Genomic DNA, 25,341 nt, shown 5'->3' with positions numbered 1-25,341 from the left:
GATGTCTTGCATGAATCTCCGGGTCTCATCTTGTTAAGGTTGGAGCATTGGTCTGGACCAAGAGAAGCCCCCATTCCTGGGCTTCAACTTGCCTGGCCAGTGAATTAATGTGAGCAACAGACTGGTAACTTTAAGCAAAAGCAAGACAGGGTTTGTTTGCTTATGAGTGAATGGTTGTGTGTGTGTGATCAGGTTAAATCCCTTTTCCATGTGATTCAACAGTGGCATTTAATACAAGCAATAAGTGTGTGTACCCTGGGCTGGTCTTTAGTGAAAATAAGGTAACATGAACCAGAGTGTCCCCCTGGCTCAACAGTGGTGCTTCCACAGATAAAATACGGAGAGTCACATTTGCTGGCAGTCGCCAACAGAGACACACTCAGGCTGGTCCTGGTCCTTTGCCGCCCAAACCTGATCACCACCTCCAGTTCCAAAGCAGAGAGAAATGCACTGAGGTATTTGATTGCTTTCCCTGCCAAAGGGGCAGCACCCTTCACCTCTCTGCAGGCTTTACAAGCAGACCCCCCTTCACTCTCACCTTCGCTCTCTGCGCCCTTCTTGGCAAAGTACGAGCACAGTCGGTCGAGCACGACGCTGTCGCTGGAGCCTGGGATCAAAACCTCCTCATCCAGGATCCAGAGCAAGCCCTTGGGGTCTTCTGCCTGGCCCCCAGGCGGCACATGCAACTGGCAGAATGAAACAACCCATCAGAACATCTGGAGCAAGCAGGAATGCAAGCTCGGCCAGCTGTGCATGCTTCATGAGACTATGAAGATAAAGCTGCCTGGCTTACTCCTCACTCTTGCCACCACTGTCCCTCCCCCTACCTCTCCTCAGGGCTGCCGGTTCTGCAGGCAGCAGAGCAGCCCTGGGGTGATTACTTTTTCTGACGGGGGGGAAGGTTTTACATTCCGAGGCCAGAAGGTAGAGAATCCTCTTGATTTGAAGGTTGTCAGTACCCAGGACAGAGATGAATTAGTTTCATGCCATTTCCTTTGCTGAGTAACAGAATTAAATGACAAGGGAAAACTTTAGGGCCAAGAACACGAAAGACTTCCTGGTTCCGACTCAGCCACCACTGTCTCTGCTATAACTCTCTTGCCTTTGCTGAAACTACTCATGTGTATCAGAGAGGCCCAAGGCCTGAAAGAGCTGTGGGACAGGCTCCCAGGGAGCAAACCTGAGTCCCTGAGTAATATAAACTTGAACCGGAAAGAACCCTTGTGAATGGGGGACATCTAGTATTGGCCAGGAGAGGGACACACAGACCTATCAGATGCAGTAGAATTACAATGCATCTGTCTGCTGTGCAAGCACCAGGTGCAGTTTTCCTGGACACTCGCAGCGCCCACTGGCATAAGGTCTTGTCAACGGAAACGTTCCCAGATGCTGGCTTTAAGTCTCAAAATCTTTTTACAATGTTCTGTATGGCCAGCCGTAGCAAAGAACTAGATAAAATCCCACTCTGCCTGCACACAGCTACAGGGCATGCGGATGTCTCCCAGCCTAGAAATGCAAACTCTGCCTGGCATGCACGGGGAAATCCCAGTGGAAAAGCTCCTTCCCAAAGCTTTCGCACTGGAATGCAAACTTCAGCACCTTTGGAGGTACAGGGCTGCAGTTTAGCTGGGGTACTACATTGAATTGCCTTACAGTTGAGTTCCAGGCACACAAACAAATCCCACAAACATGCATGTCCCTCCGCTGTCGTGGTGACTCTTCTGTATGCACGTTCTCCAGCCTGCAGGATTGCAAATCACAGATAACACCACACACTCACAGGCTGGTGCCGTGGACTATAGTCATAGATGGGATATTGAACCTTTCACTTCTAGATCACCCATCCAGATTAGATGCAGGTTAGCCATGCTATATATGATATTGCACTCTAGTGAGGGCTCTTCCATCATGTGTGGGAAATGAGTTGGGATTAGGTATCTATAGCCTAAAAACTCACTAGGCACTAATGATCCCTCTGCTCACTCCATGTGCTGTCTCAGGCCAACAACTGAATGGCCCATGGGTGGCAGGTATCCTAGGCGAGGGAAGACTCTGCCTTCCCAAACCTCCAGCCTGGCCCCGTCCACACTCTACCCCCCAGAGCACCTACTATAGACCTTCTGGGGACAGAGTGTTGCTGCCCCCAGCACTCGCCCTCTCCATGCTCCAAGATCAGGGAGGATCGGGCTGCGTGCTGCCTGCCCTCCCTGTGCTTTGGAGCTGCACGCCTGCCTGCCTTCATCCCCTCCCCTTGTGGGGAGTGGGACCTCAAAAGAAGGGGCGCGGATGAGGGCGGGACTTGCCTCCTCTCCCTCCCCCCCATCCTATCTTCACGGAACACCCATGGAATGGCCCAGAGAGACTGCAGTCCCCTGTGAGGTTTGACCATGGTGTCCATCCAGGTGAGGGCTGAGGAGCATGGATCAGGTCATGTGCGTGGAGAAAATGGAACTGCTGCTGCCCATGCTTTGTGTGCTTTAGGGACAACCAGATACTTCTTTCTTTGTAGCTATTGTTTGGCCCTTCCCTAGCATAACAGAGCTTAAAAAAAAACACCCGCAGGGAATATACCAGGACATATTAGGTGTGTTATCTGCAGCCTTTGCTACAGCCCCACCAGTCAGCATTCTGTTCCTGTAACCCCCATGCCAGCACATCCTGTTGCATGCACTACTTCAGGAAAACCCTTATTCCACTGAGAAAGGAAGACTCATGCTCATGGAACACAAGAGCCACAGCCGGCAGCTTTCCCAGCACCTGCCAGCATGGAGATGGACAGAGAGCAAGCAGCCCTAGCCATTGCTTCCCAGCCGTGTTACCTGTGAGGAGTTCTGCTCGATGACAGACACCGTGGCCATGGGAGAGAGCTCTGGCAGCTCACACGGCACCTCAACATTCTCCTGGAAAACATTAGTGAGACATTTGCTTCATTAGGGAGCTGACATTTGAAATCTAAGAGGAAATAAACTTGAAAGAAAAAAAGCTGTGTCTGCTCCTTATCCCCAGTTGCTGAGTGACAGTCTGAAGTCGGCGGATGAAAGCGCCCGTAACAGACACCTTTGAACTGCTTTGCACTTGCACCGACGCAGCTGACGTCACTGGGTAATTCTGTCAGGAGGAGGATGCTCAAAAGGTGTCTGCAGTGGTTTGGTGAATGTCAGACACGTGGCATAAATAATGAATGTGATGATAAAGCAGGACTTAACAAAGAAGCAGCCTGAAAACAATCAATTATTTAATGTGCCGCTTGCAGACTGTCTGTTGTTTTTATTTAGCTTTCCTCTCAGTGCTGAGAGTTCTAAGTCAAACTCCTCCCTCCCCATATTATCAGGTGGCTGATTCTACAGCTGTTCACTTTCTTAGCCTCACTGCCCCACATAGATAGGAGCCAGCCATTCATTACTGACAGCTTCTTCCTCGTGCTACATCACTGGAGTGTGCCACTCCCCAATGGGCTTTTTAGCGCTTCTGAAAAGCATCATTTTACACACATGCTTTGACATTGTGCAGCTAATGTAACTGTTTCTCGCTCAGGGCTGCCATGAGTTAGGTGGCTCCTTGCCCCAGCAGCAGACGAATAGGGCGTGTTCCATATAATCCACCGTTTTAACGACTTTCCATGGTATTTTAGCCAGGCAGCTCACTGCAGGTTTAGGTGTGGGACCGGCACATTGAGCTGGAACCAGTTTATCTGGACTGATATCAAGACAAACTGTGCCTGAGCTTTGTGAGGGAGGCATGTCACTCAAACAAAATGTGTAGCTGGAGTCAGCTTACCTTAAACCAAGGCATGGCAGCGTCTACACAGTGGGAGGCTGATGGGAGCACACGCTTCCATTACTCCCTGCAGAATGAGTGCTGGATGCCAGCAGGGGCTGCCCTCAGTGTTCGATTTATGGGTCTGTGTAAGACCCGCTAAATCAAACACCAGAAAATCAACCTACGGAGGGTTGATATTCTCTCTAGTGTGGACATGCCCTTAGAGATTAAAATATAGGTTCATTTTTGACTTGCTGCAATTGTGGGGTTTACATCAACTTGTTTCTTAGATAATTGAACATTTTCTCTTCTCTATCTGGGATATCGCACTGCTCAATTTTGTCACTAACAGCCTCTTCAAACAGCCATCCATGTGACAAAGCTCCTCAAAGGGAAACTGAAGCCAGTGATGAACGCTAATGGGATTTCTGTTGGGAGTTGGAGACCACACATGGCTGCTTGCTTGCTTGTTCATGTCATCGTTCCCCTTTATTTGGCTTTGGTGAGGCCGCATCTGGAGTGTTGTGACCAGTTCTGGGCCCCCCACTACAAAAAGGATGTGGACGCATTGGAGAGGGTCCAGCGGAGGGCAACCAAAATGATTAGGGGGCTGGAGCATATGACTTATGAGGAGAGGCTGAGGGACTTGGGTCTGTTTAGTCTGCAGAAGCGAAGAGTGAGGGGGGATTTGATAGCAGCCTTCAACTTCCTGAAGGGAGGTTCCAAAGAGGATGGAGAGAGGCTGTTCTCAGTGGTGACAGATGGCAGAACAAGGAGCAATGGTCTCAAGTTGTGGTGGGAGAGGTCCAGGTTGGATATTAGGAAAAACTATTTCACTAGGAGGGTGGTGAAGCACTGAAATGGGTCACCTAGGGAAGTAGTGGAGTCTCCATCCCTAGAGGTGTTTAAGTCTCGGCTTGACAAAGCCCTGGCCGGGTTGATTTAGTTGGAACTGGTCCTGCCTAGAGCAGGGGGCTGGACTTGATGACCTTCTGAGGTCTCTTCCAGCTCTATGGTTCTATGATTCTATGAGGAGGAGTAACACATGAACAAGGAGGAATGGAGACATGGATGAGGACTTCAGTCTCCATTCAGGATGCTTTAGCAGTTACTCTTCTCATTAAAAGCCAGTGTTTAAAGAGCCATGAGCCCTCTGGCCAACATGCAACAAGTGGAACAGCAGTTCAGATCCCAGATCAGGGGTCTCACCTCCCTGTACCGCTCCAGCTCAGACACGAATGTTCTCTTGTAGAAGAGAGCCTGCAGCCGCTCATGCACATAATTGTGACAAAGCTCCTCAAAAGTAGCAGCTCGCTCCTTCTTCTGGTGTCGAGGGTTGTGGAAACCAGGGGCATCTACCACCATGATGGAAGCCATGGAGAGGTGACTGGATGAGAAAGACCTGAGAGAATGAGGTAAAAATAGCATAGAAGCTTTAGATAAGAACATATCTGAGTCCTATTTGGTTAACTGAAATTATTTCCCTTGCCCAAATGTAATGATTCCTTCCTCATGTAAATAATCATTTCAGGAAGCATTTTTAATCATAACAGTCCTATGACCCTGAACAATAATTATAACACATTTACTATCTGAACAGTGCTTTGTTGGTTGGCATGGGTTTGTGAATTTAAAAAACAGAGTATTAAAAGCCACATAGATACTGGTATTTTCCTGCCCTTTAGTGTCTGAACTTTAGCTAAGTCCTCCTTGTTTTATTCATTACTGGGTACTGCTTCCAGTCTTGATCAGAAAATCTGGACTAGCTTATTCCTAACCTGGACTAATAAACATTTCATTGATGATGCGACGTGGTACCTCTTCTTAGGCACCGAATTTGACATGTGGAGCTTAATTTTGGGTGGCAGAGTTATCGTCAGGATGGTTAATTGATCAACATATGGACTATGTCAATGACAGTTTTAAGTTCCAAAATACCGATTGTAGGAAAATAAAGGGTGTGAGGCAATGTACAGCCTATATGTTCTGAGGAAGAGCCATACTGCAGGTCACTATGAGAGGAGCTATATTTCCAGCAACTTCTTCCAAGCTTTGCTTCTATCCATGCCAAATACTTCAGATAAAAATACTAATGGGAACGGGACCTAGAGAAAGCACCATGATTTTTAAAAATATCTACATCTGAAAAGGTTGAGTTATGCTGCTCTGCTTCAAATGGCAAATGCCAGCAGAAAAGATTTGCTGAAAATAATTGGAATGGAGAGATGCCAGGCATTAGCATTCTGACTTATGAGGAGAGGCTGAGGGATCTGGGTTTGTTTAGTCTGCAGAAGAGATGAGTGAGGGGGGATTTGATAGCAACCTTCAACTTCCCGGATGGAGAGAGGCTGTTCTCAGTAGTGACAGACGGCAGAACAAGGAGCAATGGCCTCAAGTTACAGTGGGGGAGGTCTAGGATAGATATTAGGAAAAACTATTTCCCTAGGAGGGTAGTGAAGCATTGGAAGGGTTCCCTAGGGAGGGGGTGGAATCTTTTTAAATCCTGGCTTGAGAAAGCCCTGAGACTTAGTAGGATTGGTCCTGCTTTGAGTAGGGGGCTGGATTAGATGACCTCCTGATGTCTCTGACTCAATGATTCCATGATTCTATGGAACTTCATTGATTTGTACCCGTTTACAGGAAGAAACAAAAGTATATTTAGAATTCACCTAAAGAATTTCCTATCACCATCCTTGCCAAGCACCACGGACATGTCCTGTGAGTCTGAAATTGTGAGTACAAGTTGAAAGCAAATTAAGTTCCTGAGACCCCATCAACTCAGTGGGAGTCAGAAAAATGTTCTTGACTGAATAGAAAAACATGTTTTCCACTGTGACATACTGTATTTTTGTTGGAATGTTTCAAAAGGCTTTGATGAGCTGATTTTAAAATAACAACCAGAGAAATAAAACGAATGTTAAAGGGAACAGAGTAGTACAAGACACGTTCTTTGGGCTAATGCTTCATTATTCAAGATTTTAAAACAGCCTGCAGCATTTTGCTCTTCCATGAGATCGCGGAGAATCATCTTTGGACAGGCTGCAATAAACCAGAAGAAACCATATGGGATATTTCCAGTCATAGGATTGAATCTAGATGCTGAATTTGATAGCTTGAGGTATAAATGCAATGAAATGGATTAAAAACAAAGAGGCCACGGTGGCCTGATCCTTTTCTCTATTGTCTTCACTGGAGCTGGCCCTGATTTACACGAGGATGAAAAAAAAATAAAAATAAAACAGGAACCAGTTCTTCATTCTATAGCAGCTGCTGCATCACCGCTGAGAACCAAGTGAGAAAAGTTGGGATTTTGCAGTCAGGGTTTTCAGGACAGAGGGCACCATTACAAATGTTAGACGCACCAGACATCAGACTACCCCAACAGGATGATTAAATGTCCAGTAATTAAGTTTGAATAGACACTTCTGTAATTCCTGAGAGCTAGCTCACATCACACTTTTCATTAGGGAATGACTCATATCAGGCAATCTATGTGGCTGTCTTTGATTCCCAAACCAGTTTATGACTCTGTACATATTAATGCCCTTGATTTCAATCCTTCAAATTCACAGCCATTATTCATAAGTAAACAAGTCAGTTCTCCACGCCACAGTGCCCCAGTCTTTATAGTGACTACGCGGTCTACAGGGAAATAAAACAAAGTGAAACTAACTAGGGGAACTGGCCCATCTGACTGTGAGGAATACTTCATCTCAGCAAAAACTGTGCTAACTGGACATTCCATTCTCCAAGATGCACACTGGATAGAAAAAAACAGAACTAATCTCATCTGAGTGCCATCCTTGGGCTCCTAAAAAACGCACATAAACATGACCGAAAAGGAGATTTCCCTTCTACAGGAATAGGAAGGCTTAGAAGGCAAGCTGGTAACTTCTTAATTTTAGTTTCCTATCACTTGTAAAACAGTCTGTTCTGTAAGCCATGGTTTATGACCACGACAACTTGTACTTTCAGTTTTAATAAAATCAATGGTTGTAAAATAGAAAGAACACAATATAGCTGAAAATGGACAAACAATCTAAAAAGAGGAATTCATAAAAGAGCATCTGGAGGCATCACAGGAGTGTGAAGGCAAAGCTGATCTCCTGTAGCACTGAGAAAAGGGGTTCTTTCCACCCACGCTTATGAAGAATGCTTTGAAAAAGAAAGAGAATCAGGAAACACAGCTGACTGACTGCAAAACTAGTAACAGAGAGTAAGTTGAAAAGAAGAGCGAGGTTGCACAGAAGTAGCACAGCAGCTAACAAAACAGGTTCCTGGGGTCCATGCCCTAGACTCCCACCAACCACCACAATGCACAATGAAAAATACAAGTAAAAGTCTCAGAGGGGAGCTATGTTCATCTGTATCTGCGAAAACAACCTGTGGCACCCTTGTTTTCGCAAGTAATTGGAAGTGAGTGTTAGGCTGATCCATACCACTCACAGCCTGGGGAGCAGAAGAAAGAACTTAGAAAACCCAAAACGTCCAAATATGAATCAGAGAAATCTCTGAATGTTTGGGGAGCTCCCTAGCCTATCGAAACATCCCTTCTACTCACTGCCTGGCCTTGCAGCTTCCTACACACTAAGGGATGGAGTTGCAATAGAGCTCCGTGCTGGAGTTTTAAGGGCTCTGTATTCACCATGGACAGCAGATCTGCCAAAACACTCAGTTCTCAGTACTGCCCAGGGTGACTCTTTTGGCTGGAGTTTCCTACACACTAAATCCCAGTTGCTGGTGCTGAGCCCTTCTGAAAATTCAGGACTAAGATTGGGATTTCTGAAAGCACTCAGGGGAAAGAGTTCCAATGACTTGTAGTAGGACTTTTGCTCCTAGGAGGAGATGGCAGATCTCTTTCCATGAAGAAGTGTGTCCATCTTTAGTTACCAGGGTTCACAATTCAGGAAAGAATTTAGACGCCCAGCTGTTGCTGGAGGATCAGCTCCTGGCAATAATCCAGTCAGTTGACCAGGTGCATCTGGTCAGGGGGTTGGCATCTTTCCCTTTGGAGGAGATCCTGGCCAAAGCTGCGATCTGAACAAGCACTGCAGCTGCATCCCTCATGTGGCAAAGAGAAAGGACAGCCTGCGTGGCCAACTTTGTCAAGGCTCCAGGCCGCAGGAATTTGTCCCCCACCTTTTCGCAGAGCCTGGCTGCAGGAGCAATCTGTTTGACAGTCATCCTGGCTGATGGCAGGATGGGAAGGAGCTATGTATTGCTGGCTGGCTGAGTGGCAACTGAATGTTTGTCCTGTCATGTGGCTGGAGCATGGGGCTGTAATTGCCACTAAGTAAAGCCATGATGCCCAGGCACTATCTTCTATCACTCCAACCCCAGCTATAGAACATCCTGCATGCAAAGGAATCAAAACCTGCCTTGAGCAAGAAGCTGCTACACGGCATACCAGGAGACTTTCCACCTGCTTCTCTGTCACCAGCCAGCTAAACGCACCAGGCTGGTGATGTACTGAACAATCTATTGACCACACGGTAGGGTCCTTTCACACATTCATTCTTAGACTTTCTGACTACTTCCTTCTTTTACTGAGATATTCTTCAGGTATCCTTTCTGCAGCAACCAGGGGCTACAGGCCACGTGCATCTCTTCTGAGTGCATTCAGCAAAGATTTCTCTTTATTAGTGTCAGAGATGGGGGGAGATACAAGACAAACATAATGGACATGAATTATTCTTGTGCATATATACATTCTAGCCCAGGGGAGATGTGTTTGTTTGTTCTCTTAATTGCCTGGCCTACGAACATTCAATACCTGTTGATCAGAGACACAAGAGCAGCAAACAGTTCTTCATAGAGACCAGAAGCCATTCCTTCCACACATTCCACGCCAGTCATCTTGGCCCCTAGAGGATACAAAAGGAAAACAGGACAGCAGCAAACACGCTGCATGATTTATTTTTCAATCCTTTTTTATCTTTCGTAGACAGAATTGGTAATAACTACGTTACCTGCTCCCTGTAGAGTATGACTTGCACCAACCCTCATTCCCACATCCAAGACACTATGTGAATCCATTTACATGAGGAATAAATATTCACATGAGTTTCCCTGAAACTGCTCCAATGTCCATTATCTGATTTATATTTTTTAGCAAAGACTTGATAATATAGGGGCTTTTTTGCAAACTCTTACTCACACCAGTATATCCTACTGGAGTCAACGGACTACACTTTGGTCAGTAAAGACCAAATATTCATACAAGTTCAGGCTGGTTCTTAATCCACATGAAATCAAAGAAAGAGAGAGAGAAACACACACACACTCTAAACATGCCTTCCTGAATTAACTGCATTAATTCCAGTTGTGCAGTGGTTCATTAAAGCCACCACCAGAGCATATATTTATACTTTGTATTTTTCACTGAGTTAGTCCTGTAAATTCAATACAGCACATTATCCAATTTTTCTCCAGAAAGACACCAGCAATTACAACAAATCTGCAGTGCTGCTTCATGCAGGAGCATGGTGAAAAGGGGCTATCTTTACATGCTGACTTTTTTCTGATAGCTCTTAAAACATAAAACATTTTACATTCTTCCTTTAACCCTGGAACCTGAGCTGGTTGCTAGGAGACAAACAACCGCCTAGCACCTTTCTCAGATATGACTCTCTTTTCCATGGCAGATGTCAGAGTACGAGAACCATCAGCACTGGCTGCAGACACACAAAGGGGAAAAACAACTTTCAAAGGGAAAATATCACCAGAAGAAGGGAGCAAAATAAAACCCATGGATTGAAATCAGAAAGATGCTGGAATCGGATTACACTCAGTACCCAGATGTCAGCAGGAAACAAAACATTCTAGCCTTCCCAGCCTAATGATTTCAACTTGCTACTGAAAAACACCTGGCATTTACAATTCAAATAACTGTTTGTTAAGACTAATGGGCCACTCCGGCCTCTGTTGCTTTTCAGTTTCCTTGCAGGAAACATTTGGCAAGGGTACACTGGAGACTTCTCGTGTTGGCCTCAGCACAGAGCAAAATTGTTACAAAAATACATGAATTGCCCTGTGAGTTACAAAGGGAAGGAGAAAGCTGTGGCAGCTTGCTGGTCTCAGGGAAAGCATTAGCCTGTTTTGGCGTGTCTCTGCCTCTTCCAGGGGCTCATTTGCAGGCTATGTTCAGGCAGTGATGTGGCATACAGCAAAAAGTGCACCTGAAAGGCTGATCACAAAGATGGCAAGGACACAGCCAACCCAAAGGGATTCTAATGACATTGGAGAAGTTCCACACAGCTGATAATTCAGGTGGAGGAATTAATATCATCTAGCACCCCTAATTTACAGCAGGAGAGATCTCAGCCAGATCTCACTTGCACCATGAAGAAGGGTGTCCCAAGGAACAGAGACTCTGACAAACGTGTCTTTGCTTAGCAAATAGGTTGTTGTTTAGACCATGTCACTTGATTTTCCTTTCAGTGGGACTGTCAGGATTCGTTAACTTAAGATGCTCTGAAGAAGTGACAGGGATGATCAGTATTATAAACTGCAGGCAGCTACTTTCATTATCTTTAAAAATTCTTTAATATAACTATGTTTAAAGGGTCACAGCATGGGTGAGAGATGGGTGAAGCACGTCTCTCAAAAGTGCTGCACACATTAACTATTCCAAGTCAAGAACAATACCCAGGCCAATATTTCCATGTCAATTATGCTTAAATGAAAGGGTGGGAAAAAATCTGATACCAGCGTTTTGTTCCTGGTCTTTGCTCGGCCGACTTGTTCCAGATGTGACCTGTTCTATTATCTGTTTCAGATGGTGCTTGAAGACGGAGGTTGTGAGCTCCTCATAATCACAGCCGAGCACCTCTGCAGCTTTGTTAGCCCACTCAAATTTCATGAACTGCTTCCTGCCAACTGACAAGAGAGGAGAAAAGAAACCAGTCAGACAAAACAAGCCAGAAGACCATGACTAGCTGCATCAGACTGCCTTCCGTGCCAAACCCCATGTCCAACCACAGAAACAGAAAGCAAACATGTTGTTTACTATGGGAAGGGATGGAAGAACATCCTGATTCATGATTCATCCTCCAGGTGAGACCTTTTTACTCTCCCTGTCCCCCTCCCTCGCCCTGGAAACAAATATTTGATTTCACCCTTCCCAGCACACATGCAACTTTCAATTCCCCCACTGCCTTCACTGACCTCAGAATGAGCTGGATAAGGTCACATGTTAAGGGAAGGTGCTGGAAAGATGGAAACAGGCAAAAAAAATCAAAACACCTCCCACCCCTCCAGTCGGAATGTTTTATGAGCATGGAATGAGAGCTTACCCATCTCACATTCCTGGTTTGAGATACATTATGATGATAAATGCCCTCGTAAAGGCTATAAATAAATGCTCTTGTTTTCATCTTGAAACAGTGGTTGTCATTAATAATTTTACCTGTTGCCTAATTACTATTATCTTGTTATTCCCTGTGCCCAGTGGAGAGAACACTATCAATACTATGGTAACATTAATTACTCACAAGCAACGATGGTAAAGGTTTTAGCAGTGACCAAGTAACAAAAAATAATTGGGGCAGATGGTTGTAGGCAATAACATTAGCACACTAAACAAAGACAGGGAAAAATCTGCAAACGCGAAGGCATGTGATCTGGAAAGGCTTTTTGGATAGAAAGTACTTTAAAATAAATCACTGCTTAGGTGTAGTGTGGCAGAGCTAATTAGTTACAACCTGATGGAACCCATTCATAAAGAATACAGAGTAGAATAAAACTGATTGCTATAATTAGATTTAATTTCACCTCTGCGCTGTGCTTTCTATCTTACAACCCGTATTTATAGTTGGAGCTGGAGCAAACTCACTCATATTTTAAAGGGTGGAAAGAAGTACCACCTTCAAATTCTCCCTCTAGACCACTCGGAAGCAACTTGCAATCTGTGGACCACATGCAGCTCACTGGGGTTCCATCTGCAGCCTCTGTCTGTCCCCCACCCCCATGTGCTTCTCGTACACTGGGGCACTGGAGCCACTCACTTTCTATTCCTCCCTTTTACTCCCCTTCCTCCCTCCCAGAGCTGGAATACCACGAACAGCTGATTCACAGCATTCCAGCTCTGGGAGGGAGGGGGAAGACCAGGGACGGAGCACAAATCAGCAGATTCCTGGTGCTTCCTGGGAGGAAGAAGAAGGAGAGGAAGTGAAGGGCCCCAGGGCATGAGAGGGATGTAGGGAAGGGAACAGAGATGGGGGTGCAGACCACAGGTGTAACCCCAGTGGGCCACAGATTGCCCACCATTGGTCATGCACTCACTGAGATGAAAGAGGTTTAAGACTCACTTGTCTTAAGTATCAGAGGGGTAGCCGTGTTAGTCTGGATCTGCAAAAGCGACAAGAAGTCCTGTGGCACCTTAGAGACTAACAGATTTATTGGAGCATACCTGCCTCTGGAAATTTCCACTACATGCAACTGACGAAGTGGGTCTTTGCCCAGGAAAGCTTATGCTCCAATACATCTGTTAGTCTATAAGGTGCTACTGGACTCCTTGTCGCTTTCACTAGTCTTAGTTGCCCATTGCAGCTCCAGACTCACATCTCGTTGAGAAAGCACTCTGATCTGATGCCCAGTGCCAGCAGAAGAACATGTGTGACACCTGCAGACAGTAGCACCGTTCTAGCTGGGCAGAACCACCACTGGTGCATTTTTGCTTTAAAAGGATTAAGTAGGTCTCCACAGAGGGGCCAAATGTGGAGACTGAAAGGACTTGGGAAAGTGGGAGGAAAGGGAAGCAGAGAGGAGTAAAGTGTCCCTGAGCCTTTCTCCACTTAGTACAGAAGAGAGGAATGCTAAAGAAAAGCAGGATGCTTGTTATTTTTATTTATGTCAGTACTCAAGATACTGAGGTCTGGGAGCACTCAACTGTGCCACGGAGATGAGAGAGGGACCCGGCACTGGGCGCAGTTAGAGAAGAAACAGTCGCATGCTAGCGGTAGCCTAGCTTGCTGTCTGTCACTATCCCACCTGTTGTCCTGTGTGGAATGTCATAGATAGCTGGGGTTAGTCTCAGGCCTCACTCCACCAGTCCCTTCCCTGTGATATTGGAGCTACCCAAGAAGTAGCTGCATAGAACCTATGACAAGCAGTTGAGCAAGTCCAACAGCTGTGCATTTACCTTATACGCCAATCTGCTGTGCCAAATGCCTCTCTGCGGCAAACCCAAAGAGAGACCAATAGAATTATGTCAGGGGGGACCTGGGCCAGTCTTCAACAATTGTTGTATCTGTTTTTTCAGCCAGGATTGAGCAGGACCCAATGATGGGGAGGGGCAAAGAGGACCAAGCTATCATGGCTTTATGATTGGATGCCCGGGTAGTGATTGGACTCCTCTGAAGTGGCCCTCAGCAGAGCATATTCTAGAGTCTCTGTGAAACAATCTCTCCCTAGGATCCTGGCTTCCGTAGACAGAATTAGTATCTCTTGCAAGACAAACCAAAACAGAGCCCAAGAAGGCCCCTATGCATCACCTCCAAAGCACAGCGCTAGCATTTCCTGGGGAAAAGAGCCCTCACAATTGATAATAAGCAAAACATGTTTCCTGCTCTGAGTGCAACCTCAACTGTGTCGTCTGGGAAAACTGGGAAAACTGTGTTCTGACTCAGTGGGGTTTGTCTATGCACGTCTACCTGCTCGTCAGAGTCCCAGTAAAATATCCGGAGGGTCTTTCTTGTCAAATCAGATCCTTCTAATGAAAGCAGTTAAAATTCCTTCCATATTGCAACTCAACCAGATCCAATTACAAGGCAAGTTTAAAGAAGAAAGACGTGGAGTAGGACTGCTGTTGCAAAAATAACAGTGGTCAGTGTGATAATTCAAAAGAAAACTGAACAATAGTTGTAGGATATTGGCTGGGAAGAGACGACCTTCCCCTATTTAAACTGTGCCCATCAGATGCAGACCAGCAAATCGGACAAAAATCACAGCTGGGACATTTTAAAGCATCTTTTTCATCTATTTTGCATGATTTTTAAGTCCAAGGGTTAATATTTCATTCCCCAGTCTCCATCCAGCCTTTTTTTAAAACTGTTTCAGCAATAGAGGCCTCCCAGTCTGAAAAGGTCTTGGAGAGACAAGCAGCCAGGACAGGAGGAAATCTGACCCAGACTTGGACTATTTTTGAAGTGCTAAGTACAGGTACTCACAAACAAAAATAAAACTCAGCTGCCTGGAGAGCCTGGGCACTGGTCGTCAATAACCTCAGAGAGGGCACGTTTTCCACGAACACTAGCTCTGTGCGAGTTCACCTCAGTGCTGGTAGATGCTTGCATTACTTGCCATCACTGCTATGCCATATGAACCCTGACATTTCCGCATTCAGGGGAGATAAGCCAGCACTAGGACTTTGCATTACTTCTGTCCTGTTGCTAGCTCTATTTTGAGGTCTTAAGTGGGATTTAATAGGTGCACAGGCCGTGTGTTTGTCTCCTCTGCCCAGGAACTAACGTCACTCAGAAAGCTTTCTGCTGAGTACCCTGGAAGGGATCTAGAACAGTGTTTCTCTACCAGTAGTACAAGTATCCTCAGGGATACTCAAGAGAAGTCTGGGGGGTACATCAACACAATTGAAATTTGGAGAAAACTGAATTTTTGTTTTAACTTTTACAGCGCTTTATTATTTTTGTACTTTTTATTTTTACTATTTGTACAAAATTTCATCCAGCTACGATTAAGTTGTTTAAACAAATGTGTTGCAATGGTAGAAAAAAAAAGGTGTGTCTGAAAACTGTAGCTATTAGGGGCACTTATAATTTTTTTTTTTTTAAAGGGTAATTTATAGTAAAAAAAAAAAAAAAAGGTTGAGAAACATTGTTCTAGAATACTAGTGCTAGGCCCTGTCTGGAGAGACAGAGGCAAACCCTATCGCCACTGATCTGCAGATGAACTTGGGGGCCAGTGCTGCTAAAAATAAAATAAAATAAAATAAAATCTATAAACTACACAAAAATTAGAACTTGCTTTTTTAAAATTCACAACTAGTTTAATAGCCACGAATTCCTGCAGATTTTGTGTGTTCATTAAGCCAGTCACCAAAGTGTTCTCTGTTTCTAACATTAGCTGTCTTACTGAGGTATCTCTCAGCTTTAGTTTATCCTTTTAAAGCCAATCCATTTGAGTCTCCTTCGAATGCCCTGATGCTCACAGTGGTTCAGGGGTCTGGGATTGCACTCCCATTGCTGTTAGTGGGTCTGTGTGCCAACTGAGAAGTTAGTTATCTCTTATAAAGTCCTCTTCATAGCCATCCTTGCAAACAACCCCACCTCCTCTCTCCGTAATTATCTCCACACCTCCATTTAGCTGACTTGCCTTGGATTTGCCCATCTTGTCTTTCTTTGGTCAAGAGGTGGTCCCTGCCTCAAAGAGCTTACAGCAGGGGTGTCCAAACTTTTTTCAAAGAGGGCCAGATTTGATGAAGTGAACATGCGTGAGGGCCGACCATTTTGCCTGACATTCTTTGAACCATTAAAATTAAATGCAAATTAACTATTTTATGCAAAGTTTATTGCAAATGGCATACTTTTCATTTCATCACATGGATGACAAATCTAAACAGGTGTTAAATCACTCTGCCTTTCATATCTGAAGGCCAGATGAAAAAAAAATCCAGGAAGCTGAAATATATGTCAGGAACATTGTAAAGTACATTACATATTATTGGCAATAAAGGTTGTCTGTCAACTTTTAAGTTAAAAAAATATGAACAGGAACATAACACCAAGTATACATGTTGTGTCCAAATATATTTATAACTGATTTAGACCAACTGACATTAACTGAGATTTTACAATGTATTCATCTCAATACATATGGATTCGTTGGGGGCCATAAAAGATAGATATTGCCAAATTACCTGTAGGGCCGTATTAAACCAGAACACGGGCCGCAATTGGCCCGCGGGCCGGACTTTGGACATGCCTGGCTTACAGGATGATTACATACAGAATACAGTCTATATTTAGAGCCCAATATCCTTCATTTATTTTACCACAGACAATGATAACAATCAACCTATAAAACAAGAGAATAGCATTTTTCCTTAATTATTTGAAAATTTCCACTGGCATTCATGGAAGCTTGGTTTGAGTAAGCACCGCAGGATTAAGTTCTTCGTTACTTGCGCGTTGTGATTACATGCTTCTAGATGTAAGTGATGTGTCTGGCAGTTCATGCTCCTAATGGCTTTTTCAGAGGGTTCACACTTTCAGTAATTTAAACCCACTAACATTTCAAGCCTAGGAAGACACCATTGACAACCTCAAACTAGCAAAGACTTAGGCGTGTCCTTGGTGCATTACGAATGGTTCCACTGACTTCAAGGAATCGGAGAACAGAACATAGAACCATAACACTTCGGGCAGAAGGGGGCTTCCTGGGATCATCTAGTCTATTGCCTGCGGCTGCTTGAACATACCTTTTACGCACATGTAAACAGAAACTCAGCAGTAGGTGGGCAGTCGGCTCAAATCTTCCAAAGAGGCTCTGCCGTCGGGCAGAGAGCAAGCAAAGGGAAATGTCAAGCCCAAAGGAAATTATTTTCTGAAAATTCAGAGCTAGTGAAGACAAGGGGGTGGAACGGTGATTGGAACCATACAGTCCTTGCTGCTGGTAAAGGCCAAAATATAATTTTCTTGCACCGTCGCAGAGCATCAGCATATTGGACTAACAAATGCGTTTATGAACACTGATGAGTTCATGATCAATCCCTTCAGATTCAGGATTGTCTTATACAGGCTGCGTAATTGCAGTCTCCACAGCCCTAGAGGGCATAGCACTGTTATCTCCCGCAGCAAGTAAAGCTGACATGTTTTCAATGATGGTAATTTATATCCAACAATAGTGATTCCATCTTAATGATGAAAATCAATAAGACAAGAATACCTCCTTTCAGAACTGACAAATTAATAGGTGGCTGTGACACCAAGCTGGAAGGGAAACAGCAAAGCTGCGGTGGAATGGACAGAAAAGGCAAGAGACGGACAATGTCCCACAGGGACTTATCATTGCCATGAAGGATATGTTCAACTACGTTTTCCTATAGCCTGTGGCCAGAAAGTGAATGCAAAAGGAAAGTGAAGGAATGACTCAGACTAAGTAGAAGTGCTGGGTCCAGGACAAATAGCAAAGCACCATCTAACGGATCCTTCTACTCTTCTCTGTGCACGTATCTTTCTCCCTTATTCTTGATCTGATGAAGAGCTCCAAACATCAAGGCAAGCACTCTGGTGGTGCTCAGGGACCCCAGGATGTGGGCAGTAGCTAGACTTCATTCAGGGCCGGCCCGAGCCATTCGTGCACCCCGGGCACGTGGCGCAGCCCCCAGAAGTGTGGCGCATGCACAGCCCCACCCCTGGGGCACTGGCGCATATGTGGCCCTGGCCTCAGCCCCGCCCCCGCCCAGTCCGGCAGCCCTGCACGGCGCCCCCTATAATGGGATGCCCCAGGCGGTAGCCCAGTCAGCCCGTAGCTTGGGCCGTCTCTGACTCCATTCATGCTGTAGAATGACTTCCTCAGTGGAAGCCAGCCCTTAGCCACAAGACATCCTTCTTCTCATTCTTCCATTCCTCTTTCACTCATCCTTTCTAACATACATGTCCTTGCATCACAGCACTGCAAGGTATAAGACTTGCTTCCTGGAACTGCTGGGTTAATCAGACGTGAACAGCCAACAACTGGGGGTGGGGGAGGACTGCTCAAAGCCATTACCTCACAAGCCAAGGCTCTGACACATCTGTCTTTCAAACTGAAACCTGCAAACTCTGCGCAGTTCCTCTTAGTGCCCCCTGCTACAAACTAAGGGCAAAACAGACAGATAAGCACAATAATGTACGGGCAGTGTTGTTGCAGTTGCATTGGTCCCAGGACAGATAGGTGTAATATTTATCTTGACATAACAAGATGGCTGCCTCATGTGAGGTATTTTAGAAATAATTGTATTTCTTTCTAGATCTGGTTTTTGCTACTTCATTGTGTAAGGTCTTGCAGCTACACTAAGAGGGCGAATACTCACCCTTATTAAAATGAAATAAAAGGTGTTGCTTTATAATGCATGTATTGTTTGAGGTCAGGAAATGGAACTATTATTAATATACACCAATCACGCTCTGCTTCATGCCTCACATTCAGAACATACCTGAAAAAGTGGTAAATCATTCCTGAGACACTCTTCATACTGCTATTACTTTTCACATGGAAAAAAATATTGCTTAAATGGCACCTTAATTGATTGACATATCCTGAATAAGCAAATTAATATTCGCGGAAAAGATCCTCATACAAATCTTGATCCATTTGGTCCTTTTGTCCATGTGCTGTGCCTGTTGATTTGTTAAGCAATTTTCTTTTCTATTTTCAGTCTATTCCATGTAGCACTAAGCAGGCTTTTTCCACTTCATAAATTATAAATAAAAACAGCAATGTGCAGTCACCTTGGTATGTAATCCACCGATTGTAGAACATCTGAACTTCAACACGCAAAAGGTAATTATTTCAGCCTCTTTAATATTTAAGAGTGGCAATAAGAAGCTATGCTGTCAGTCTGAGACCTGTTTACATGCATGCACACACACACACAGCATGTACACCAACCAGAGTGGCAGAAAAAAGTTATTACATCATTGGAATGGAATTCCATAGGTCTCATATTAACAGTACAACCCACTGGCATAGAAGGTCATATGGCAAAGTTATGAGATGATTCAGAGGTGATTACACTGGCACTTCTTTTTTCTGCTTTATGCAAGTGAGAATTGACTAATAAGATTTCCATCACTTTAAACCTTTCCTAAACACTAAAACCCTATTGCAACGAGTGCGGAGATTAACAGCACATAGTAGAACAGTAAAACAATGGTATTAATTTGGGCAGATTTCTGGAGCATTCATAGGGTGGTATCTGTAGAGCACTGTGGTAAAGTCATTCCACGAATTCCTGGGGAAAGCCTAAACTGAGTGGTACCACCCCAAAGATGTGTTACCTACTGCCACCTTCTTTCACTTCTCTGGAATCAGGACACCTCTAATTCTCATCTGACAGCAGTACCCTGCCCGCTGGTGCCCCTGGAGTCAGGTGAGTTACTCATGAAGACAATAAGTTCACCAAAAATGGAACAAACTGTGACCAGTCCGCGAACAAGAGAGCAGCTCAGCTCAATTTAACACTTTATGCTGCTTACTCAGAATTCCTATGCCAAGCAGCCTGTGAAAACACATGGAACGGCACTGAAAATTCAAATACAATGTCTATTCTTTAGGCTCTTTCTTCATCTGGGAAAGTTCAGCACTGTCATAATCAATCTGCTGGAGTTCAGTGTAGTGGGTCTAGTTAAGACCTGCTAAATCGAATTCAGAGAGCAGCCCCCACCAGCAGCCAGTACGCCTGCTCCTCACAAGGAGTATGGGAAGTCGATGAAAGCGTTTGCTGCCATCAGCCTCCCTCTGTGGGGATGGTGGGGAAACTCAAATCAAGGTGTGTTGACTCCAGATATGTAATTAACATAAGTGGTTATGTTTCTTGATTCTACCTTCCCCTGTAGTGTAGACTTGGCAGGGGCACTTGACAGATGAGAACAGCAGTCTTAAATCCAATTGTTTTGCTGCTCTCATTGTCAGGCCTATTCAGAACCATCTGCATTCACAGAGTTCGTCTTAATTCCACAGGCAGCCTGGCTAGGACAGAGTGAGGGGGATGGTGGGCAGCAATTGGGCATTTCAAGTTGTCGTTGGTGTTTCTATAATAAAAGTTGATAATTGCATCTGAAGGAACTACTCAGAGCTGCAGCACTTTGTTCACTGGAGAAAACACTAGCCTTTCCAGCCACCTGCCTCATACCCCCATAGTTCACCCCACCACCAATATATTGACTTAATAATCGTTAATTAAGAGCCCTGAGACATCAGGAGTTAGTCACGAACATGCACACCTAATATTTCCCCTCTAATCAGTTCACGTGGGAAACAATTAAAGGAAATTAGAATGTGCTTGTGGAACCAAACACCTCGCTACCAGTCTATTAGAGGAGATGTAGCCTCATTAAGAGTAGAGACAATGAGGGGGAGAGGGAAATCCCATGGAGAACCAAGAAAGCAGGGAAAACTCTAAGGAGCTGCTCCTCAGTAAGACATCTGTTTTGTGTATATAACCTTTCCTTAATTCCCTGTAGCTAGGGAAGGTCAGGCAGAGTACTGTACTACCACACTTCTGTTGACTGAACATACCCATTTTTTTCAATCGTCTTTCACAGGTCATATTTTCTCGACCTTTCGTTATTTTTGTTGCTCATCTATGGACCCTCTCCAATTTCTTCTCAGCTTTCTTGAAATGTGGTGCCCAGAGCGGGACACAATACTTCAGCTGAGGTCATATCAGCTCAGAGTAGAGCAAAAGAATTATTTCTCATGTCTTGCTCACAACACTCCTGTTCATGCAGCTCAGAATCATGTTTGCTTTTTTGCAACAGTATTACACTGTTGACTTATATTTAGTTTGCGAAACACTATGACCCCTAGATCTCTTTCCACAGTACTTCTTCTAGGCAGTCATTTCCCATTTTGTAAGTATGCAACTGATTGCTCCTTCCTAATTGGAGTATTTTGCAATTGTCCTTATTGAATTTCATCCTATTTATTTCAGACCATTTCTACAGTTTGTCTGGATCATTTTGAATTATGACCCTATCCTCCAAAGCACTTGTGGCCCCTCCCAGCTTGGTATCATCTGCAAATTGTCTATGCCATTATCAAATCATTGATGAAGACATTGAATAGAACCAGACCTAGAACTGATTCCTGTGGGAGCCCACTGGATATGCCCTTCCAGCTTAACTATGAACCATTAATAACGATTGCTTTCCAAGCATTTATGCACCCACCCTAAAGGATATACTTCCATAGTTTGTTAATGAGAAGATCATGCGAGATAGTATCAAAAGCTTTATTAAACTCAAGTTATACCATATCTACCACTTCACCCCCACCATCCACAAAAGTACATGAAAATACACACGTGGATGAAGGAGAAAATTTGTTCTCCTTAAATTCTGAGACTAAGACAAGAAGCAATGGTTTTGAATTGTAGCAAGGATGGGTTAGGTTGGATGTTACAAAAAACTTTCTAACTGTCAAGGTAGTTAAGCACTGGTCACTGGAAATATTTAAGAGCTGGTTAGATAAACACCTAGCTGTTGCTTAGTCTTGCCAGCAGGCCTGGGACTGGATTCCATGACTTCTCTGGGGCCCTTCCTGTCCTATGATTCTATAGTTCTGTGATGTTGTAGGGTTAGGGTGCAAAGAGGCCAGATGTCCAGCTGGTGCAAATCAGCCAGAATTCCACTGACATTAACAAAGCTAGATCTCCAGATGGTGTAACTCACCACAGACCCACTGAATTCTGTGCTGATTTACACCAGCTTGAGATTTGTCTCACTCTGTGGACAAGGGAAAGTGAGGGCAAGAGACATAGCTGTAAAGGAACAGTGAGGAAGCAGAGTCTTCATAGAGGGTATTTGGGTCCCCGGAGCTGATCCATTGCCAGGCCAGCCAAAAGCATGTGCATACACTATGCAGAAGTAGCATGACACTCCCAGCAGTGACTCCCCCGCTTCCCAGCTGTCTCCAGAGCCCTGTGCCAGGAAGCCTTGATGCCAGCGGCTGCATTGCTGAGCTGGGACTTGGATGCCCTGCCAAAGGCGGCTGCATAAAACAGCATACTGGGCTCTAAAGGCTTTTGATTAAACTCCGTGCCTATCTGGCCTACGGGCCCTTCTATGGGAAGACACAGTGCCTGTTCCTGTTGAATTGGCTTAACATGACTGACACCCCTGCACATCCAGCTGCACCTCTGGCCAGCTCAGATGATATTAAAGGTGATAAACTGAGTAGCAGAGGCTTGGGGGAGGAGTGGTCATCAACCTGGGTGGAAAACACAGTGAAGATAGGGTCCTCGCTTGCATGCGTCAATCAGTTTCCTCAGCAATTGTTCACAGCGGCTGCATGTGCTGGGCTGGGACTTAGATGCCCTGCCAAAGACAGCTGCATAAAACAGCAACTGGACACGCAAGTAACATTGGGGGAGTGGAATGAGCTGCATGGAATGAGCTGCCTCCTTCACTCTCCCATGACTGGCAACAACTCTTCTGGTTCTGAGAGAGCTGAAAGGGGTAAGGAGGCAATTGCTGAGAGGTGTCGGAGGGGCTGCTTTGCCACTTGTCCTACAGGAGGATGTGGGGAAGGGCAGCCAGGGGACATGTCTTGACTTGTCTGGTGCAGCAGAATGTGGGATGAGCTTGGGGTGTGGATGGGGGCCATCCAAACGAGACTCAGGTAGCAGTGAGTAGGGAGAAGCAGCCAGAGCAGTCACCAGGACATCAATCAGTGTCCTGGCTTGGGTTGTGACAGCCCCTCGTGGCACAGGTGTGCAGCATGGGGGACCTGCACTGCTGCTGGGTGGCCAGGCAGCTTCTGTGACCAAGAGCCCTTCACTCAGCGGCAACAGTTAAAAACAGTGCAGCCTTTTCATGCTGATTCAGGAGCCTTGCCCCTTCAAGCTGGGATCTCTGTGCTGCACCTTAAGACCCACCAGAAATGGAGGGCTGCATCTGCTGCTCTTTAAGTGGCATTTCCTACCTACGGCGACATAGGACCTGGAGCCAGCGCTCCAGGACCTGCCCAGTCTGCTCAGAAGGAAACCAAGGTCCACGGAAGTGCTTGAGATGTGGCATCCTCCACACAGGAGAGGGGAAGGTGCTGGCACAGCATTCTCAGGTTGGGGCCTGTGACCCTGGAACCCACTCCCCTCCCAGTCTGGGGCATGGGTGCTGGTAGCTTATGGTTCATTCAGCAATGTCCATCTCAGGCATGTAGGGATGGAGCAGAGAGACACTGGCTTCTGTGGAGAGATGGGTTTATTTTACCTTCCTGTCTCTCTGTACTCACTGTGGGAGTAGGGCTGGCAGACAAGAAGGTCGTTTCATTCTAAACATTCCATGACATTAAGAGGGATGCTTACTTAATGTTTCAAAACCCCGGCTAATTAGCATCATGTCTCTCTCGTGGTACACGCCTCTCATCTGTTTGGGAGGACTCTGCAGTTTCTGTGAAGGGAGACTTCAGCCACTATGCCAATTCATCACGTTGGCCACCTTTCTCCAGTTATTTTATGACAATGTTTAAGTGTTTATTACTGATAATGGGACTAATGCAGATCCCCACAGCTTTGGGAAGGAGGAGGGGGCAGGGCAGGGAGGGATTATCCCTGCCTGAATGTTTAAATTATTTGTCTTCCACTAAATTCTGCAGTTTATTCTCTGTTGACCCCTTGGCCAACGTGCGACCCATTAGCATGGATGTCTGACAATGGGAAGAGCTAAGAAGTGGCGTGATTAAAGAAACGAGCCATCCTGGCTGCATTTCCCTGGCTGTTTGTAATGAAGATGTCAGACTGCGGAACAGATAGTGCCAACTCTCAGGGCCAGAAGAGACAGCTTGCCCCAGCTGAGGAGCCATGATAACAATTTAAAAAAAAGTCATAGGAAGGAGAAATAATGACAATAGGAACAAGCCTCTGGAGCTGGGCCCCTCCACAATGCCAGTATCTTGGCAATAGCCCTGGCCAAGCCACAGGATTAAAGGGAAAGCTCAAATGAAAGGCAGAAAATGCCTTTCAGAGACAGAGAAATCCAGGGCCAGGAGAGGGGACCACTGCATGCAGGAAATGAGAATGGGTGCCTCAGGCCAGGCCAAGCCGAGGTGGCCAGACAGCCCTTGGTTTGGGGAAAAATATTCAGGTCGGGCGACACTAGCAGACTTATGGGCCTTACAGGAGCTGGGTGCAGCCCTACTGGGCCTCAGCTCCTGAAAAGCACCACTCAGGCCCCAGCTAGTAGGAAGGCGAAGGAACCACCCACTTACTCTCCTCTCTCCCCCCCCCCCCCCGCCCCTTTCAGGAAGGAACAGCACCTGGCTGCTGCTGTAGCTTCACTCTGCACAGGTGGAGATGCCAGACACAGAGCTGCATCTGCCCGGCTGTGGCCACGGCCTGGTCCACACAGTGCTCCATACTCACCGTGAGGAAGGGCAGGGGACTATTGTTAGCTCCGCCCCCACCCCCTATGTAAGTTCTCAGCAGGCAGAGCTGCTTTGTGTCACAGTCCCAGGCTCCCCGAGAGACATGCCAGCAGTGGCAGCACATCCTGGATCAGGTGGGGGAGCTTCCCAGCCACAGTCCCTTCCTGCACACTCTGAATTGCAGCTGTGACACATTTTCCCCCTGGATGGAATACATCCAGCTTGTGCGGATCCATCCAGTAAATACTAGTGTAGCCATGGCTAGAGTAAGCACGAAGCAAACCAGCAGATCTGTTGATTCTCCAGCTGCTCTTGTCCTTCTCTGCTTTTGTCCTCATGGCTCTGAAATGCTAAGATGCCCCATAGGCAAGGTTCAGGTACAACAAGTACCCACCCTTTGTGTAAACACAGCAGAGGAATGCCAGAGACCCTCTGCCTTCTGTTCCCTACAGCAATGCTCTGTGTGCTCCCAACAGAGGCACTGTGTCCAGTGCCCAC

The 25,341-nt window shown here is 45.7% G+C and overlaps 1 protein-coding gene across 5 annotated transcripts in view; it reads right to left on the bottom strand.

Annotated features, from left to right (window-relative positions):
• The window catches only part of MYO18B (myosin XVIIIB), a 243,277-nt gene that overhangs the window by 154,560 nt on the left and 63,376 nt on the right, over window positions 1-25,341 (bottom strand). For all 5 annotated transcript variants that reach the window (XM_075898877.1, XM_075898880.1, XM_075898881.1 and 2 more), the window contains 5 exons: window positions 11,467-11,637; window positions 9,533-9,623; window positions 4,969-5,161; window positions 2,820-2,900; window positions 539-686 (listed from right to left, as the gene is read on the bottom strand). In XM_075898877.1, the coding sequence (XP_075754992.1) occupies window positions 539-686; window positions 2,820-2,900; window positions 4,969-5,161; window positions 9,533-9,623; window positions 11,467-11,637 (684 nt within the window). The remainder of the gene's footprint in view (window positions 1-538; window positions 687-2,819; window positions 2,901-4,968; window positions 5,162-9,532; window positions 9,624-11,466; window positions 11,638-25,341) is intronic.

This window comes from Pelodiscus sinensis, chromosome 15 (genome assembly GCF_049634645.1).
Source record: "Pelodiscus sinensis isolate JC-2024 chromosome 15, ASM4963464v1, whole genome shotgun sequence".
Classification (NCBI taxonomy): Eukaryota; Metazoa; Chordata; order Testudines; family Trionychidae; genus Pelodiscus; species Pelodiscus sinensis.
Note: the sequence above shows the minus strand (reverse complement) of the source record. Positions and strands in the feature narration are given on the sequence as shown.